The 18,666-nt window shown below is 40.6% G+C and overlaps 1 protein-coding gene across 4 annotated transcripts in view; it reads left to right on the plus strand.

Moving 5' to 3' along the window:
• LOC149806608 (toll-like receptor 6) overlaps positions 1 to 18,666 on the plus strand; it is a 69,053-nt gene that overhangs the window by 46,039 nt on the left and 4,348 nt on the right. For 3 of the 4 annotated variants that reach the window (XM_089955509.1, XM_089955536.1, XM_089955517.1), the window contains 2 exons: positions 15,657 to 15,962; positions 16,692 to 16,877. In XM_089955509.1, coding sequence (XP_089811635.1) covers positions 15,657 to 15,962; positions 16,692 to 16,877 — 492 coding nt within the window. The remainder of the gene's footprint in view (positions 1 to 15,656; positions 15,963 to 16,691; positions 16,878 to 18,666) is intronic. The other variant, XM_089955526.1, reaches the window with a different exon arrangement.

Raw genomic sequence — 18,666 nt, forward strand, 5'->3', positions numbered from 1 at the left:
CTGGAGGTAGGTGGTGTTGTTAACTTGCGTACTTTTTCTGGTGGAGTTTGAAACCCTTCTTCTTCTTCTTCTTTTCCTTTTTCTTTCTTGACCACTGGTACCGGTACTGGTACTGGTACTGGTGATGGTGCTGGACTTTTCATCAAGGTCTTAAAATCTTTCAAAGTGGGTAGAGCTGTTTCGTCTAAAGCTTTCTGGTGAAAGAGTTGCAGTCGTTGCAAGAGTTGACCGTACTTTTGCGATTTTTCTGTTTCGGACAAATCTTGGCGATCCATCAAGGACTGCAATTCGTGTTGTAACTGGGACATCTCGCTCAAATTGGGATTGGGAGGTAAATGCGGGGTGCGTTGTTCTTGCCACCGATGGTATTCCATCCATCGTTTGTAAGGCACTAAAGCTAGTTTTCGTCCTTCCATGGGGTTGTCAGGGGTGAATTCTGAGATCTTGGGACTTTCGAGGGCCTTTTTATCTTGCTCCCACTAATCCTCCCAACATGGTTCCCAAGACTCCTTTCAGTATGGGGCCTAACAAGAGGGGCAAAATGCCTCCACGTTGCACTAACATCTTCTTTTTTTGACGAATGGGAATTTTCTTTCGAACCATTTGGCGAAGAACGTGACGATGTTTGCTTAAGCATTGTTTCTGGTGTTTGGACAAAGGGATCGTGCCTTTCAAAACGTTCAAACAACATTCGCACACGGTATCGATGACCTCTTTGGAGGCCGTTTGAATGAGTTTTTTTCGTAGGGGTGGAGAAGCTTTGGACAGGACAGATAACATGTCCCCATGTTTGGCTAAACGTGGTGGCAGTCCTTTCCTTTTCTTTCCTTGGGGTTTTCTGGAGGGTGACATCTTTGAGTCTTCAGGAGCACCAAAAAAACACTGATACCCTACTCGGTCACAGGCCTTTTTTATACTGGAACGCGTCGCCATTGATTGTCTTTACGTCGTATCAGTTTGAGGACAGGCATGACACGTCGTGCAGGGGTACGTAACGGACTAAATCGAGCCAGTTCTTGCTTGGACAAATCCAGTAAACTTTGTAACATGCCCGATCTTTCATGGACTTTGATTTTGGGAGAAGGTACTTTGTGAGCAGCAGCCACTGCCGCTAAATGGGAAGGTCCTGCCACTGGGGAAGTTCTTTTGGGGGTCATCAACGGAGAAGTTCTTGGTGTAATCAACGTCTCCAAGTACTCTTCAGTTCCTGGTGACATCAACGGAGAAGTGGACAAACGTGAGGCTGTCGGAGACGCTGTGGCAGGTCGTGGTTTGCGAGTGTAAGGCTGCGTCCTGGCCGCAGTGCCTCTCTTGCGACTAGTTTTCTTCTGTGGACTTTTCTTTTTCTGAGGACTTTTTCTCTGTTTCTTTTTCTGGGGGCTTCTTTTCTTTTTTCGGGGTGGTGTCTGGTAAGAGGAGGGTCCCGCCACTGGAGAAGTTATTCTTCTTGGGGACCTGGTCTTTTTCTTTTTCTTCTTGGGGCTTCGTTGGACTTTTGTCTTGGGGATAACTTTGGGGGCATTAGGATCCCATCTTAAGAGTGAGCGAATGATGACCCCTCCTAGAGTACCGCTCCCTCCAGGTTTCAAAATGATTTGTTTTTTGGTTTGAGTGTCGATGCGGGGATCGGCCAGTTGGACCAAAGCGACTTTGTTTCGATCGAAAAAGCGTTTGGTTTGATGAGGAATCTGAATGATTCCTTGGAGTATTTGACGTGCCGTCACCGTGAACCATCGTAAGACTTCTTTGAGACTAGCTTCTAAGACACGAGCTCGTGTTTGTGGATCTTTTTCTCGACTGATGCCATACAAGGCACGAATCAATTTGACGGGAAGATGCGACTGAAGGGACGTCATGTTCGCACTGAGAGTGAGACAGACGAAAAAGGGTCTGAGGTTTTTATAGATTTTTTGATGGGGAGTGAAATGAAGTCGAGGACGGAGACGTGTACAGGACAGGCCCTCCGTCTTGGCACCAGTGGTGAAACAAGTGGGTACGAAATCGCAAATCCTCAGGAGTCGTAGGTTTCAAATCGACGAGTAAATAGGCGTGTGGCGTTTGAGTGGCATCGTCGTACGCCTGAGTCAGCCAAGGCGTTCCTAACTGTTTGGCTAAGACTTGCACTTGCGATTTATCTCGAGGGCTTTTAAACGAGACCACGTAATGCGCATTGAGACTGATGGTACGATGGGCTTTACTTTGTTGAAACAAATTTTGGGTGATGTAAACGACACTGGCATTACGGTGATGCCCTTTGCGCGTGAACCACAATTTAATTTCTTCTTCGTCTTCTCCTAACATGTCGTCGAAAATGACCAAATGGGTTAGACGGGAGTCAGAGACGATGCCGTCGTCTTCTTTAGGAATGCCTTCCACAAACACGATGGAATCGCCTTGACTTTCTCGCAAGAGGTTGTACGCCGATTGCCACTCTTTGTAACACCACACGATCCGTTGAGGGGGTCGATCGATCAAATGATGTTTATGTTCGATCAAACGTTTGACGAATTCGGTTTTGCCTGAACCGCTAGGTCCAGCAATGAGCATGTTAAAGGGATGGCGAAGATACAAAGCCTCTCAACTGGCACGATCTAAGTGTTCATCGATGACTTTGACAGTAGAGGAAGAGGGAGCAGAGACAGCAGAGGTAGCCATGGTGTGAGAAATGTCACTTGTGACACGAAAAACAAACAAGACAAGAGTTTATATACTTTTTCAGAACACGTTTATTGAATGTTTCAAATATGAACACGAAAGACAAAAATACATACAACCCAAATAGTGATGTACAGGAATATAAAACACAGCAAAGCGATCAAAGTGGAATATAAACAAGTGTCTGTACAACATGTTTTGGGTAACCAAGATGTCCTAGGGACAGTGTGTAATGTTCTTACAGTCTCTACATGAGGTATTGTCACACAAGTGTCCTCTCGGAATGACCTTTCAGGAATGTCCATGACAGTCCTGTCCTGAAGCGAGTGGTTGTTCTCGGTGACGGGTTCTTCTGGCACCGTCACTAACACAGGTTGAAAAGTAACTTTTTTCCTTGAACAACTCTTGTGCATACTGGGCCACTTCTTGGGTCCAAGCCTCAGAACCCCCCTTTTTCCAGTCACGAACATCTGTCCAATGAGGGTGTAAGTCACAAGCTACACACACATCGTCATACACGTCTTGGGTAGCTAAAAGTTGACGAATCTTTTTTTCCTGTTGAGGTCGAGAAGTATCCAGATGAAACCGCAAGGCTTTGAGCAAAAGGAGTTTTTCGTGACCATTTAAGGCCATGGAGGTGGTAAGTACTGATCGTAAAGAGTCCACAAAGAATCGGCTGGTAAACGAAATCCCAGAAAACAAGTCACTAAGACACACACCACTTGTCGTCCCAAATTGAATGGATACAGTTCTTGCAATAATCGATGGTAATGATCCACGGTTTGAATATGGTCATTGAGTTCCTTCCACGGAATCTGTTGGATTACATACGACATAAGTCGTGGCATAGCTGCCTGTTTTTATAGTCTCTTTGTTTCGAAAAGAATACACGTACTTTCTAGCCAGTGATCTTCGTTTTCCAGTGGGTAATGTAAATCTTGCATACTGTGACCGAAACGTCAGAGTTCGATTAGAAGTTTCCTCTTCCGCTAAGTAGATTCCACGTAAAATATGTTGGTAATCCTTTACCTCGTCTTCCTCAATGGGTTGCTCTAGGTGAATCTCGAAGTAACCAAAATGATCAACACGTGAATCATCGGGGGCCTGGAAGTATTGAACAAGGTCTGACCACTGAAACAATTTCTGACGAATCAGTTCTCTTATACCCTTCAGGTACCAGTGGTTAAAGATCTGGTGACGTAACGGATGCAATTGTTCTTTACGTTTCACTTGTATTTTGACCAGCTCTCGGTAAATGCGTTCTCTCAACTCCACAGGCAAAGCACGAATGTTCTCTTGTAAAGTATCCATGAATAGGTCATACTAAATTCTCTTTGGTCTGACACAAGAAATGTACTCTTTGCACAAACATGGTTTTACTTCAGTGTCGAATTTAAATCGTTGAGTCACTAATCTACACATTACAATTCGTTCAGAAGTTTCCTCTTTCACCAAGTTGACATTGCGTTCAAGATGTTGGTAATTCGTTAACTCTTCCTCTGGAATTCGATGCAGTACGTTTACAATGATGTAGGTAGAATCGTCCATAACAAACCAATCCTTTTTAAAACTAGAGGATCGTTGATCAATGTCTGTTCGATGGAACACTTTCAATTGAATCAATCCTTGTATAGCTTTCAGTTACCAGTGGTTCAAACACCGGTGACGTAACGGATGCAATTGTTCTTTACGTTTCACTTGTATTTTGACCAGTTCTCGATAAATGCGTTCTCTCAACTCCACAGGCAAAGCACAAATGTTCTCTTGTAAAGTATCCATGAACAGATTATTATGGTAAGAAGTTACTTCAATGTCTCGGTCCCACTAAGGGTAAGTAATGACAATTCGGTGACCATCGAGCATGTTCTACGTAGGCCGAATCTTGCGGTTCCCAGTGGTGAAGTGACACACCGCAACTGAAGCACTTGACTTTATCTCCTTCGCCCAAGTAGAAAAATCCGGCTCTGGCTAATTCTTCGGGGGTCGGTCCTCCCAGATACTTTGGCCATTTTCCTTTGAACGATTGAAGACGATTTTCAAAGTCGCAGTATTCCGACAAACGCACAGGAAACGAATATTCGTCTTTCACAGGTTCGTTTCGATGAGGGTTGGGTGACATGAACAGGAGTTTGCTCAGGGCTGGATGACATCCGTATGGAGGTAAACGTGAAGGTCGACATTCCCCTTTAAACCCGGTAAAATGTCTAAGAGGACGAGCGGCATCGCTTTCGCATCCCTCAGGTTTGACACGCACAGCATCACTTTCCATGATAGGGGCAGTGAGAACAAAGTTCCCATGATGCTTTACGGCATCGCTCAGGTCACAAGGTACAGCATCGTATCCATCGCAAGGCTCACAATCGCACTCGTCTGCAAACTCCGTTACGCAATTACAATGGTAACCACATGGACAATCGCAGTTTCCTTCCGGACATTTTCCGTCGCAATGCATGGGTCTTATCCATCCAATATTAGTCACACTAGAGGAAGATACAACTTTTTTACAATCCCCAAACTGGAACGATGCCTCTTTCAAAGTATTCATCTTGTTCGCTCGGTCTTGGTAGTCACAATGAACTATCGATCTTGCCTAGGGTTCCTTTTTTATATACAGACCAATACCGACGTGACCGTACGGTAAGGTGAAATGATTGGGAAGTCGAACTCGCTTCTGGTATACAATTTGATAGACTTTTTCCAAGGGTCGACTGACGATGTGGTGAGTGGGTAAACGTACAATCTTGTTAGGTTGATAGGTGGTCACTTTAAAGTTTCCATCCTCTCCCGATTGCAAGGCTTCTTTCAATACCCCAAAGTTGACCACTCGACTGGTACGATAATTCAGAGTCAGTCCTTTCACTTTGCACGTCGTGTGCACTTCTCCTTGTTTGTCCCGGTATTCGTAGCCGTAATTTTTGGGACCGCCACTGACGAAACTTAGAATCTTGTCGTCAGGATGTTCGTCTGTCCAGGCTCCTAAACGGTCTCCTTCGATGTTAGGGTGATGTTGAATCGGGTGATGGATGTAAATGCAACTGTCCGTGTCAAAGTACAGGACACGTTCCCCTAACAGTTCTAAAGCTTCGTACAATTTTAAGCGAGCATGAGCTGTCACGTAAGCCGCAATGATGACATTTCCAAAAGGGTCGTCTTGTACAAAGTCCAGATCTTCTTCGTAATTGACCAAGATCAAATTCTCTCGAACGACGTCCACGTGTTTCATGTATTTGGTTTTGTCGTGAATCATCTGGAAGTAGCGGGAAGGTTCTGTCAAATATTCCGTCTTGGGTAAACACGGTCGTTGTGCCATTTTACCCCACAAGCAATTTAACATCACTTTGGCAAACGATCGCCTGCCTTCGTTTTTCTCGATGTGGTCTAAAGAGATGCCTTCTTGTTCATAGTATTTCTCTTTGAATTGTATTTGGTCTTCGGGAGTGTGACACCAGGAAGGATAGCCGCTGGCTTCTTGTTTCAGTTTCAAAAAGGCATCCACGTAGTCAGCGAAAATGCCTTTCTGACTGGGATCACCCTTGTGGTATTGTTGTGTCTTGGGAAAGTGACAAATTTCGTACACTTCTAACAGTTGGTATCCCATGTCCAGAGCTTTGAACAATTCTACGCTGACCCAGGTTCCCGTCAAGGCCCGTTCTTCCTGGGTGTGCTGACAAGGTTGGTCTTGGTTGCACGTTTCGGCACAAGTACGGCACAATGGAAACATCAGTTTGCCTTGACAATGGTGAGGTAAGACGGGATGGTATAGGTTCGTGGGAGGCAAAACTTTACACTTGATCAAGCCTTCGTATTGTCGAATGTTTTTCAGGTCGATGTGTTCCGTTAAGAATTGCGGGTGCCCTACAGGAAAGCGACAATATTTGCACACGTAGGGATACAGCGAACACACGTCCAAGTATTTGATTTCTTCTCCTTTCTCTTCGTCGGCTTGGTACAGCAAACAGGTGGCATTGGTCCTTCCTCCGTACAAACTATCCCTCGGGTTCAGCGGGTCCATGAACTGGTAACTTTCCACGAGGCGTTTAAACTCGGGATCGGTTTTCATACGGTGATCGTACTCGTGTTCCCACATTTCCACCACTTGGTATCCTTGCTGTTCTAACTTTAGGCGTCGCTGACAAGTGTCCTGGTACAGGTCTTCCATGGTTCGTTGCAAAAACTGATTCTTGGTGCCACGGTCAGGGTAACAGACGGGACATCCGTGAAATAAGCAACCGTTAAACTCGTACACGATCTTGGGGTTTTCTAAGTCCCAGCCATCGACCGAATACGTTCCGATGGTCTTTTCGCCCCCTCCGTTGCGGGCATGCTGAATCCACTTGTCTTCCTTGTCGCACAAGTAATGTAACCAACGTAGGGCTTTGACCGAGTATTGACGTTTGACAAAGTGGGTCGTTTGAGGACTGATGACAGCCACGGTCTTTTCAGGCATGAATCGTTGTCGATACACTAAGGAACACGCTTTGGCAATGGTGCAAGCTTCTTTCAAAGGATCGACCCCTCCGTGTTCCATGAACAGTTCTCGAAATTTTCCACAGCAACGCCGTAAAATGTCCACGTCGGAACGACAATACTTTAGCATTTCTTCCTGAAAGTCGAAAGGGTCCGAGGCGTGAGCCTGGTACCAAGCGTAGAAAGCTTCTCGTTGTTCGGTACGCATGTTGTCGGGGTCGTAATAGTGAGCCTCAGGTAAATGGGGTAGAACGGCATGTTGATTGACTTCCGTATTGAAAAAGTGTGGAAAGTACCCTTTAGCCATTTCTGTCATTCCAAACGTTTTAGGCATTCGACTCAAAGGCATGGCCAAATAGCTCATCGAATCTTTAAACTGTACTTGTCCCACTTGCATGAAAATGATTTTGGCTCCGTTCAAAGTCACTTTAGGACGTTCGGTGCCTTGTTCCGTATAGTACCTCAAAAGAAACTGTCCATCGTATCCGGAGAAATTGTGAGCCATCACCGTGGCATGACGATGACAATCTCCGTAACGTTCGATGTCCTCTTGGCTCCACGTCTTGTCGACGGGGTCTAAGACCCATTGGGCAAAATCGGCTAACGTGTTCGGCCCCCGAAAGATTTTTTCACGCCCTCCGGGAATCTTGCTGCAGTGAGGGCAATGACTGAAGATAGGTTCTTGAATGCACTTCTCGCACGCTCGATGAGCCACGCAGAAATTAGGAATGTGAATGCCGGTCTCTTGCATGCATTCGAAATCGAAAAAGATGAAATAGCCTTTCTTCTTGTGACCGTCCTCTTTCTCTGGTGGGGGTTGGTATTTTTGCACGTAACATTGGTGTTCCAAGTCCACGATGTGGTGACAAATGTGACATTTTTTCTTTCCTGAACATACGTGTGCCTTGGTATTATTGGTACGTATGACTTGTTCACACGTAGAGCACAATCTCAGCAGTTGACAAGCGCATTTCTTCTGTGAACCTTGCGTCTTCAAATGTTGTTGGTAACAGGTAGGGCTGACAAACGTGCGCAGACAAGTTGAACAAGGCACTGGTTCTTCGCTCAGACAGGGTGAAGAGGCCAAACATCCTGTGCATTTCGATCCACAATGCTTGTGTTGCTCTCGATTGTTATAACCATGGTCACATTTCTCACAGTAATAACTGTATCCCAGGAATCCAGTGATAGTGGTAATCGTATCGAAATGGTCATCGTGATAATAGACATGAATGTATTTTCCGTCCTTAAAGTCTTGCCCTCGAAACAATAGAGGTCCGCGCACTTCTTGAGGGTGCACTTTCAAGGTGTATCGTGGAGCTAGGACATCTTGCAATTTTTGCATCTCAGGAATGCCGCAGGGTGTGCCTTTGGGCAGTCCGGCTTGTTGTAACAGGAGTTCTGCTTCATTTCGTTGTTTGGCTCGGTCGGAACGTTGAATAGTGTCCCAGGTTCTTTTCCATTCTACCGTGTCGTTCTTGTTGGCATAGGTTCGTCCCACCACGATGGCACGGGCTAAGCACATCTGGTCATGAGGGTTGTCAATTCGGACGAGACTTGTTTTGGTGTTGCGAAGGTCGTCCACCAATAACATCTTTTTGCGTCCTGTCCCTTGAGGAGGAGAGACGTGGGTCATGTCCAGTGTGGCTTTACCATCGGTGATGTCAAACTGATCATTAGATTGTTGTACGTGTTGAATCTTGTCCATGATTTTGGAAGCAGTCAATTCTGCAGGGGTGCTAAACTCGATCCAAACAGGGGATTTCAAACCGTCGTGTTGTATGGAAAGTCTCAAGCGATCGTCTTCTTTGGGTTGACATTGTCGCTTGAGTGTGGTGAGCAAAGAATCCCACACCTCGGTGATGAACACTTCTGCTTTCTCTAACGGCACTTCAGCCTTGAAATCTTTAAACTTCACCGTGTATTTGTAAGCCGTGGTTCTAAATTTTCTAGAGGAGCGCTTTTCCGTCTCTCGAATGGAATAGTACTTTTCAGGGTTAACTAAGGGTGGTGAACTTGGTTTAGAGGTTTCGGATTCTGGTTCACTCATGTCCTCTTCAAAATCACTGGCATGAATTTGTGCCAAGATTTCAGCCCTGGTACGAGGCGATAGATCACGTTTCTGCCTCTTACTTTCTTCTTCTTTCTTCTCGAATGAATGGGATCGTTTCATCTTGAAAGCAAAAAGTCAAATGACTCAAGTTCAAACACCATAAACTACTTTATAGTCATAGCAGACCAGCGTATATAAAAGGGTGTGTGTCTTGTCCTTTCACTATTCATTTCACTCTCAAGCCGAGCACAACGATGGAAGAGACTAACCAGATGGAACGTTTCGTCAGAGCTTTGCGAGGGGTCATTAGAAAATTCTCTTCAGACCAGCCTACGGACTACTCTCCTTCCTTTAGAGATAAAAGTCAAGATACTTGCTATATCTGTCAGAAGAAAGGGCATTGGTCTTCAGAGTGTCCAGACCGTCAAAAACGAACAAAAACAGGGACTAAAAAAGACAAAAGTCAAGATACCTGTTATTATTGTCAAGAAAAAGGACATTGGTCTCCAGATTGCCCAAAAAAGAAACAAGAGGAGTCAGAAGAAAAGAGGAATTCTTCAGAAGAAAAAGAGAGGGATTCTTCGGAGGAAGAGAGGGATTCTTCTGAGGAAGAAAGAAGACAGGTGAAGAAAAAGAAACAGGAGAAAAAAAGAAGAAGGGAAGAAAGCGAGGAGGAAGAAGAGGAAAGAGTGTGACGGTGAAGAAATTCAAAAAACAGAGAGACTAAACAAGGAGAAAAGAAGAAATCAATGAACTTTCAATTAAAGTGTTGAGTTGTGAATTGTGAATTGGATTGTAAAAAATGGAGAAAAGAATAAATGAATGATATAAGGTAAGAGTCTTTGAGTTTTGATTTTAAAATAAGAAGCTACACTCACGCACTCATACACAGACACGTACTATAAGGGTAAAATGGGTGGTTTTTTTTGAGTTATTGGCAAATTGAAATTGTATTTCTTTTCGAGAAATGTGGGTGGCCCTGAAAAGGGCCTTTTTTCTTCATGGTGTAGGGGTGAGTTTAAGCAATCAACTTTAACTGCCTTATGCCTTTGCCACGGCCAAGGCCTACTTCTGGACTGCGTAATGTTGATGATGATTGGGTTGAAATCACTAAGGGTGGTACGGTAGGCTTAGTCACAGGGTTGACGTGTTTAGCTCGGGAAGGTCGTATTCTCTTCGGTCGTGATAAAGAAGTCTGATACATTTGTTTCAGACTTCTTAACTCTGCTAAAATGTCCAACAGTACCGTGACCGTTTGATTTTCACCCTCTTGTTTCTTTGCTGCTACTTCTTCTTGCTGTTGCTGTTGTTGTTTTTTTCTTACCTCTTCTTCTTGTTGCTGTTGCTGTAGGAGAAAAGCCTGTTCCGCTTCCTTTTGTCGTTGTATAAATTTCTCCAATTCTTCTTTCTGTCTCTGTCTAAAATTTTCCACTTGCGGTAATGAAGAAGGTAACGAAGGTTCCGGAACAAATTCTTGCGAGGAGAGAAAATCCACAAAATCCCAATTCACCTCTTCTGAAAGTAAGTCCGAGTTCCCTTGGGCAGTCTCCCCTGCTGGTGCACCCCAATGGATCGTTTTCTGAGTTTCCGTCATGTTGAATCACTGTCGCATAGATTGACTGCACACAAGCGCTAGCGAATCTATATAGACTACGTGACGTCACAGACTGCTCTCTTCGGATTGGATGCGGGCTGACTGAATTCTGTAACGCGTGTTAGGATTGGTGAATGAACTCAATCCGTTTCAATCCTTCCTATCCCTATAAATAAGCGCCGTTCACTGCATTGATTCACCTATTCTCGGAGCCTCAACATGTGGACAGACGTTGAATCTTCAACCCTTGTGTCAACAATGATGTTCAGGACGGACATGCTCATGTATGTCCGATCCAAGTGGACCGTTGTCAACAGGACCAACAGCAGCCTGTGGATAAGAAGAGTCTATATAGAGAGACAAGGTTGCCTCAAGAGGACTCTGATGTATGGCCCTGCTGTAAGACGAAGTTTAAGGAAAAGAAGATGTCGCAAATGCCCTTTATGTTAAGGGCATATTAACATAACCCAAAGGCCCTTTTCAGGGCCAGCCATATTTCTCGAAAAGAGATAGTCTTTGAATTGCCTACCCCTTTTTTTAAAAAATTTTTTTTAAAAAAAAATCCCATGTTAAATTTCCCTTGTCCGTAGAGTGACCCACGATTTATCGCCATGTTAAATTCCCCTTGTCCGTAAAGTGGCCCACGATTTATTCCCATGTTAATTCCCCTTGTCCGTAGATTTGCCCACGATTTTTCTCCATGTTAAATTTCCATTGTCCGTAGATTTGCCCAAGGGGTTTTGTAATGCTAATTCCCATTGTCCGTAGGGTGCCCCCCTTCACTACTGATGTCTCGGGCTTTGCCAAAAAGTGCAGTTATTAATAATATAGTCCAATGCTTTCTTGGACATTTCGAATTTTCAGCAATTTTTTTGTAATGAGGAAAATATCTGTCTATTTCTAGTTCTCTAAAATTGAGTACTAACCTTATAATCTTAGTAAAATCAAACATTTAATTTGTGTGTGAAGTTAATGATTGCATTTCACTTGCCAGCTCTAATTCTTTTAATCTAAATTGATATTCCCTTTCTTCCTTTTCTCTTTCTTTCTGCATTTGCATTTGTTTCTCTTTCCTCTTTCTCCAATTGCATTTGCATTTGTTTCTTCTCTTTCTGTAACTGCAGTTTTCCTCTCTCCCACCCTTCTCTCTCCAACTGCATATTTTCTCCCTCTTTCCTCTTCCTCCAATCGCATTTGTTTTTCTTCTAACTGCATTTGTTTATCTTCTTTCTGTAACTGCATTTGTCTTGTTTCTCCTCTTTCTGAAGCTCAAGTTTTCTTAACTCAAATTCCATCTCGTATTTTAATTTTAATTCCGTTAATTTTATGTTAGAGTCTGATACAGATTTATTAATCAAATCCAAAGCACTTTTATCCAAAACATTCTTTTCCACCAAATATTGGACCAAAATATTGATTATTTCTTGCTTCTGTAAAGTAGACTTTGCCTCAGAAAGGTCATTGTTTTGGGCAAGCAGAAGCAATTCATCCTTTTTGAAGGAGTCCAACTGTTCCTGGGTAGGATTTGAAATAAGGATCTCCACTTGAGATGACATTGTATAAAGCTTGTTGGTTTCACTAAAGATTTCTAAAATGTGAAATAATATCTGGGATTTAGAAAATTCTAAAGCAAGGTCAATTTAAATTTCAAAAACAAAGTTTTCTGCAATATTTGAAAGAAATTGGTATCCCGGACGAGCTCCCCAATTTTCTATTACGAGTCTATGATCTTAAAATCAGAAACAAAAAATAGCGAAAGGCAACAAGCTTTGTAAAATTCAACATATAATTTATTTCCCTAGAATAAAAAGTGAAAATGAGAAGAAATTTTTATATAGACTTGCGAACTAAATACCAAAATAATCCAAGAATTACAGACACAAGTCCTAATGATTTAGAGTCCTAAAAATATTCAGTAAAAGTCTAGAATTAATCCTAAATCTGAAGGCGATTGCGCATCTGTGCTAACTTATCGAGTGTTTATGTGCCAACAGTCTTTTGTTGAATCACAGTAATATATTTCCAGGTTTGAATTCACTATAAATTCCAGTGAATGTCTCTGTCCATGAATTTTATCAGAGCCGGTTTGCATTTCCAGAGAAAATAATCACTTGATTATCAATAGTTTGAAGAAAAAAAATTTCCAGCCCAAAATTGAAATGCTTGACACAATATATAATGCAATTTGAAAGTGCTAGATCTTAAAGCACGACTGAAAATTCCTCTCAGTTACAAGATTATATGGTCCTCCACTTGACCTCATGACACAATAGCCTTTTTTTAAAAACAAAATAACTATTACTTAATGAAAAATAACATTTTAGTATGATCCTGATGTTTATAAAATAAAAACCATAACCTGGATTATATAAAATACACTAAGATAATTCCAAAACCTAGACCTAGGCCCAAATAAACATATTTACCTCTATTAATAATAATACTGATTTTAATCCCATACACACAGAGAATAATTTAGCCATATATTAGTTGTTGACACAGAATCAAATAAAAAAGCATATTTTTGGGTGAAGCAGAAATGAACTCAAATTTGGACAAAGTCAAGTCCAACATACAATGTTACATCACAGTAGCATGTAATGAAATAAAAATATTAAAAAACTAACAATGCAAATTAAATATACATAACAGTATGTATGTATGTATGTATGTAGCTATGTATGTATGTATGTATGTAGTATTTTACAGTACGTCAGCACAAGTATGTCCATACAGTGCCAATTAAAGGTAAAGTTCGAAAAATTTAAAAATAAATTGCACACAAATTTAGGGAGACATACCCTTCCAAAGAAATATGAAATTAAGTGCAGTAAGATAAAATATGAAACGTAAAGATGTTGAAATTCTGAAAATTGTATGTAAAATAAAAGAGAAACTAATGCATATAGAATCCTTATAACATGTCTACAATGAGGCTATGACAAACAAAGTGAAACTGTCCATGAAATTATATCTGCGGAAAGATGACCTACAACAATGGATTGTTTTCTTTTGTTGGTGTTGTATTCCTTATGAATAGCGCTTTCTTCCTCATCTGTTTTATTTATTTAGCCTCTGGTGCTTCGAGGTATCCAAATACTTTAACATGTTGACGTTGGGAATTGTAACTATTATGGCATCACCCATCGCATAGACGCAAAAGAACTTTTAAATATAGTTGCAAGCGGCCATTGCTCGCAGACTATGCGCGAGCTATTTCCCTTCTCGTCTCACTCAGCTGATCGGATTGCCATGCTCTGTCTAGATCAGTGGTTCCCCACCCTTTTGAATATGACGTCCCTTTCTTACCTTCAAAATTTTCGCGGCCACACCATGCCAATAGTTGTATTATTAGGCTCCGTTAAGTGACAAAACATATAAATTGTTGAAAATTGGGGGAGGGACCACGGCCCACAGGCTGGGAACCACTGCTCTAGATTCACATATGGTCATCGGAAACAATTCGCTGTTGCTAATTTTTACATGGCTTCTATTGCTTCTTTTAATACAATAAAATGTATAATTTGAAGATTAAATTTATTCGATGGACCTAAAAACAAATCTAACTGGCCAGACGAACTGGCTACTCGTTCTTAAGTTTAAATTTTGGCGGATTTGGGTAGGTGGGTGGCCAGTCAGCCTTGAAATTAGCAGAAATTAGCAGGCACCAGACTAGCTAGCTGACGGCAGTGTCGCACCTGTTTAGAAAAAAAATGTAGATAACCTGATTTCTTCTTCGTTGCTCTATTTATCAGCGTGTACCTTCTCGATGGTTCCGTGGATTTTATTGTTGTATCCATAGGCAAAAGTCTGTATTGTTGTCTAAATTATTACGACTTTATGGTCTAACACTAAGTAACAGAAAAGAGCAAAAGCCAACAAGTTTTGTAAAATTCAACAAATAATTTATTTCCCTAGATTACAAAGTGAAAATTTCAACAGAACTTGCATCAATCACGATTAATTCCCTAACAGTCCTAAAATATTTTTCACAAGTGCAAATGCATAAAGTTCCAGCTGAATTCCATTGGTATTCCAAATGAGATCCAATACGGAATGTATTGATGTGCCTGTAGTCTTGAACGTGGTCATGTATCAATGACCTGAAGTGTGGTGATATGCTAATAGTCCTTTGATATATCACACTAGTATAATCAAGATGTGTTCTTGTTTGAATTCACTATAATTCGAAATTAATGTTCTAGTCCAAGAATAGTATACATGAGCAATTTGTATTTCCAGTGAATAATAATTTGAATAAATAATTCCACCCTTATGAAATGCTGGACAAAACAATAAGAAATATTCTACCTCTGATTTTAAATGCAGGACTGGGTAATTTCTCACGTAAACATCATTATGCAAATAAACAACAACAAAAAAAAAATTACTAAGATTAAAACGTTGTACCAGGATGAGGGTCAAAAGTTCATTCCAGAATGTTTTAAGTCGTCAACAAGATAAGATTTGTTACTAAAATTATAATAAAGAACCTGGGAAACACCAGATACAACGCGTTCTTCATGAGGCAATTCTAATGTTCCTTACTCAGACTTAAATAAAAATATTTACTTCCATCAATAATGATCCTAATATTAAACCCACATTCATAAGAAATATGAACAATGTATTTTTTGTCTTCAAAATAAAAGTAACTGGTTAGGTGCACAATGAACTTGATTTTGGACAAGGTCAGGCCCAAAATATAATTCTTATTAATATTTAATCATGTAGAAAAAAAACTAACAAATACAAATTAAATTTACATAACAAAATGTCCATGTGACTGCTTGAATGTAAAGTATTTGTAAATCTTAGTTTTTAACGTTTTTGATTACTCTTTCTGCCTCACTGGTTTTAACCTCATTCTATACAAATATACTGCAGGTGACGTGAATAACACCAAAACACCATTCATGCAAAACACTGACTGCTTGAGTAACTACAATCAGAATACTCGGTCCTGCCTGGGAGGGATACCCTGTCTTTATGGAGACTGTGTCACAGACAACGTGACCTCGAACACGAGATGTGAGTGTTATCCTGGAGCTGTCGGCGACCTTTGTGAAGAACCGTGTTGTCGTGACTGTGGACCCCATGGGGAGTGTAGCGTTAACATCGCAGACAGTTCCCAGTATTGTAACTGTAACCCATCCTACAGTGGCGAACGTTGTGCGACGCTGAAGCCAATATGTAAGTGGTTTGCATACTCAGCACTTAAATAATGGTGTTGTTTTTTTTTGTTTTATATATATATATATATATATATATATATATATATATATATATATATATATATATATAAAGAAAATAGATAATTATGCACAGCACACTTTCAAACTCTTCTTTTAAATACTTTAAATTAAACCAGGTTAAAAGATACCAGTACACATTACACTGCCTGATAAAAACCCTCTTAAAACTCTTTTTCATCGACTATGAAGGGAATATGACATCCTTCAAACCAGGATTACCCAAATGTATTACCGATAAGTAAATTTCAGTAGATACCTATGAGCATTTTATGTTAGAGTCTGTGCATCATTCGACAATCGTTCATTCATTTTTGAAGGTAGATACATATGAAAGTTTAGAAAGTTAGAACAGTAGTATTTCATATTTGATTGTTAAGTTGATATATGAATTTTGAAAGATATTTCCTTTTAAATTTCTCTCAAAATTCCACTGACGCAAATTATTATATCATTTTATACACTTGGATACTCAAATGATACTAGAAGCAGTTTTGCTATATCAAAGATCTACGTACACGTGTATTTAGTATCGAACAAATTAGCCTACTTTTCTAATGAGTCAGTCTCTATTACCGCGAAACATTAAATCGGTACAAAGATGAGTTGCTCATTTTCAGATTTCAAGGTACACATATATTTTACAAAAGCCTTCTTATTGTTCATATAGACAACACAGGTAACCCACAGGTGCAAGTGGAAAAAGTGACTTGGTACCTATGGTTAATCGGAGTGTGCGTTGTGCTGCTCTTCATATTGCTGCTGGTGTTAATTGTTTTGCCCTGGCGCATGTGGAAAAACCGTGTTATCGTAATTACGAAGATTTTACACTATTTTCTTCCCTACGAGGACCAAGGTACGCTGATTTTTGTTAACCATAGGGGTGTAACCCACACCCTGCCTGGGATATTCAAAACGGACCCAAAATCTGAAGTTTTATTACATTGGGGCGGGGAGTGTGGACTTTTATTTTACGCTATTGTTATAGTATATTTAAGTGTCATTGAATATTCGCGACTGTAATGAATAGAACATATTGCGACATTTTCAAAAATCGCATTTTGACTAAAGGCATTTTATTTTGCATAAATGTTTTAAATATATTCTGATTCCACACGTAAACAGCACGATTTACTGTATCTTTCACATCCGAGTGACACCGATATATTATATAATACCGGCTGTCTATCTCACCTGCCAATTCCTCAATGACTAATATACATGCATGCCCAACCGGTATCTCTTGCCTGCAAGAATCTAATTAATTTACTGTAAACGGCTATATTTTAGCGTCGTGAAATTTAAGAGAATCCTTAATTGAAGCATGCTAGCCTCATTAGCTGTTAGTAAACTAGTGATGTGCGAATATGTACAGAATTTTGGTGTTACTTTTACCCTATCCAACGAAACATGAGATGTGCTTACATGCTACTCCGCGTAAAGGCAGACAATATGAAATGTTGTCATTTTATTTCAATTCAGCTTAATATCAAAGCAAACCTAATACGAACAGTTGTATAAAAAAGGACAGATACTGAAAGAAAATTACTGATAACAGGCAATTCACGTCATTTTTTTTAAAGAAACACCCACGAATCCAACTGTTCATATGTTGGTAGCACATCCCTACAATAACACGGCTTTCATAACATGGTGTCTTAATAATGTATACCTACAGACTTCCTTAATTCGAATAAAATGGTTTCTTTATAATGTGTACATCCAGACTCCCTTAATTCGAATAAAATGGTGCCTTTATAATGTATACATCCAGATTCCGGTCATTCGAATACAATGGTGTCTTAATAATGTATATCTCCAGACTCCCTTCATTAAAAAAAAAAATGTTATTTAAATAATTCTTATGAAATCTCAACTATAATATACATTCCCAGACACAAACTTTTAGAAATGTTTGCCAGAGGTAAAAATCTGTGTTTCTATAATAAAGTGGTATTTCATTATGTAATTTTACATATCAATTTTTTTTAGAGAAAATTAGTTCACTCGCTAAATTTCAAAATGTGTATGCTAGGAAAGTTTATATTTAACAATATATTGTGACAATATCAGCGTATAGGCGATACATTTAAAATCACGTCTAATATTCACCACAAAGTGAGTCGAAGTTCAGTTTGCTCTTCGTGGTCTCACCATTACCGTCAGACGATTGGCATGACTTTCAAGCCAATCTACGTACTTGCTTCACCTATGTCGGTACATTGATCTAAAACCTAAATATAAACACTATTCATTGATTTGGTAAACGTACATTACATAGGAACTACCAACATCAAGGGCCGATAAATCACCCCTTCACCCATGATGATATTGATTTTCGGGTGAGGGGCTGATATCACGTATTCATTAAAAGCTGCAATTCTATGCCTCCAAATGTGGCTGCACACGTCGATGTATATTTTATATACTTACCGGTATTTCTCGTGGCTGTGCAGCTACCGTCGGCTGAAGGGTTCTTTTGGTGACATGTAGATTATATTTCCTGAGCAAATCATTTGCTTGGTGACTTGTAAATCCACATGGATTAGCACAACCATCTGTCCTGTGGCCATTTTTGAATTTCGTGCTTGATATGGATGTTGTCAATCACCGGTATGTGTCTCAAGTGTACGCGGGTTTGTTCC

This window comes from Sinohyriopsis cumingii, chromosome 1, assembly GCF_028554795.1.
Source record: "Sinohyriopsis cumingii isolate HCF-2022 chromosome 1, ASM2855479v2, whole genome shotgun sequence".
NCBI lineage: Eukaryota > Metazoa > Mollusca > Bivalvia > Unionida > Unionidae > Sinohyriopsis > Sinohyriopsis cumingii.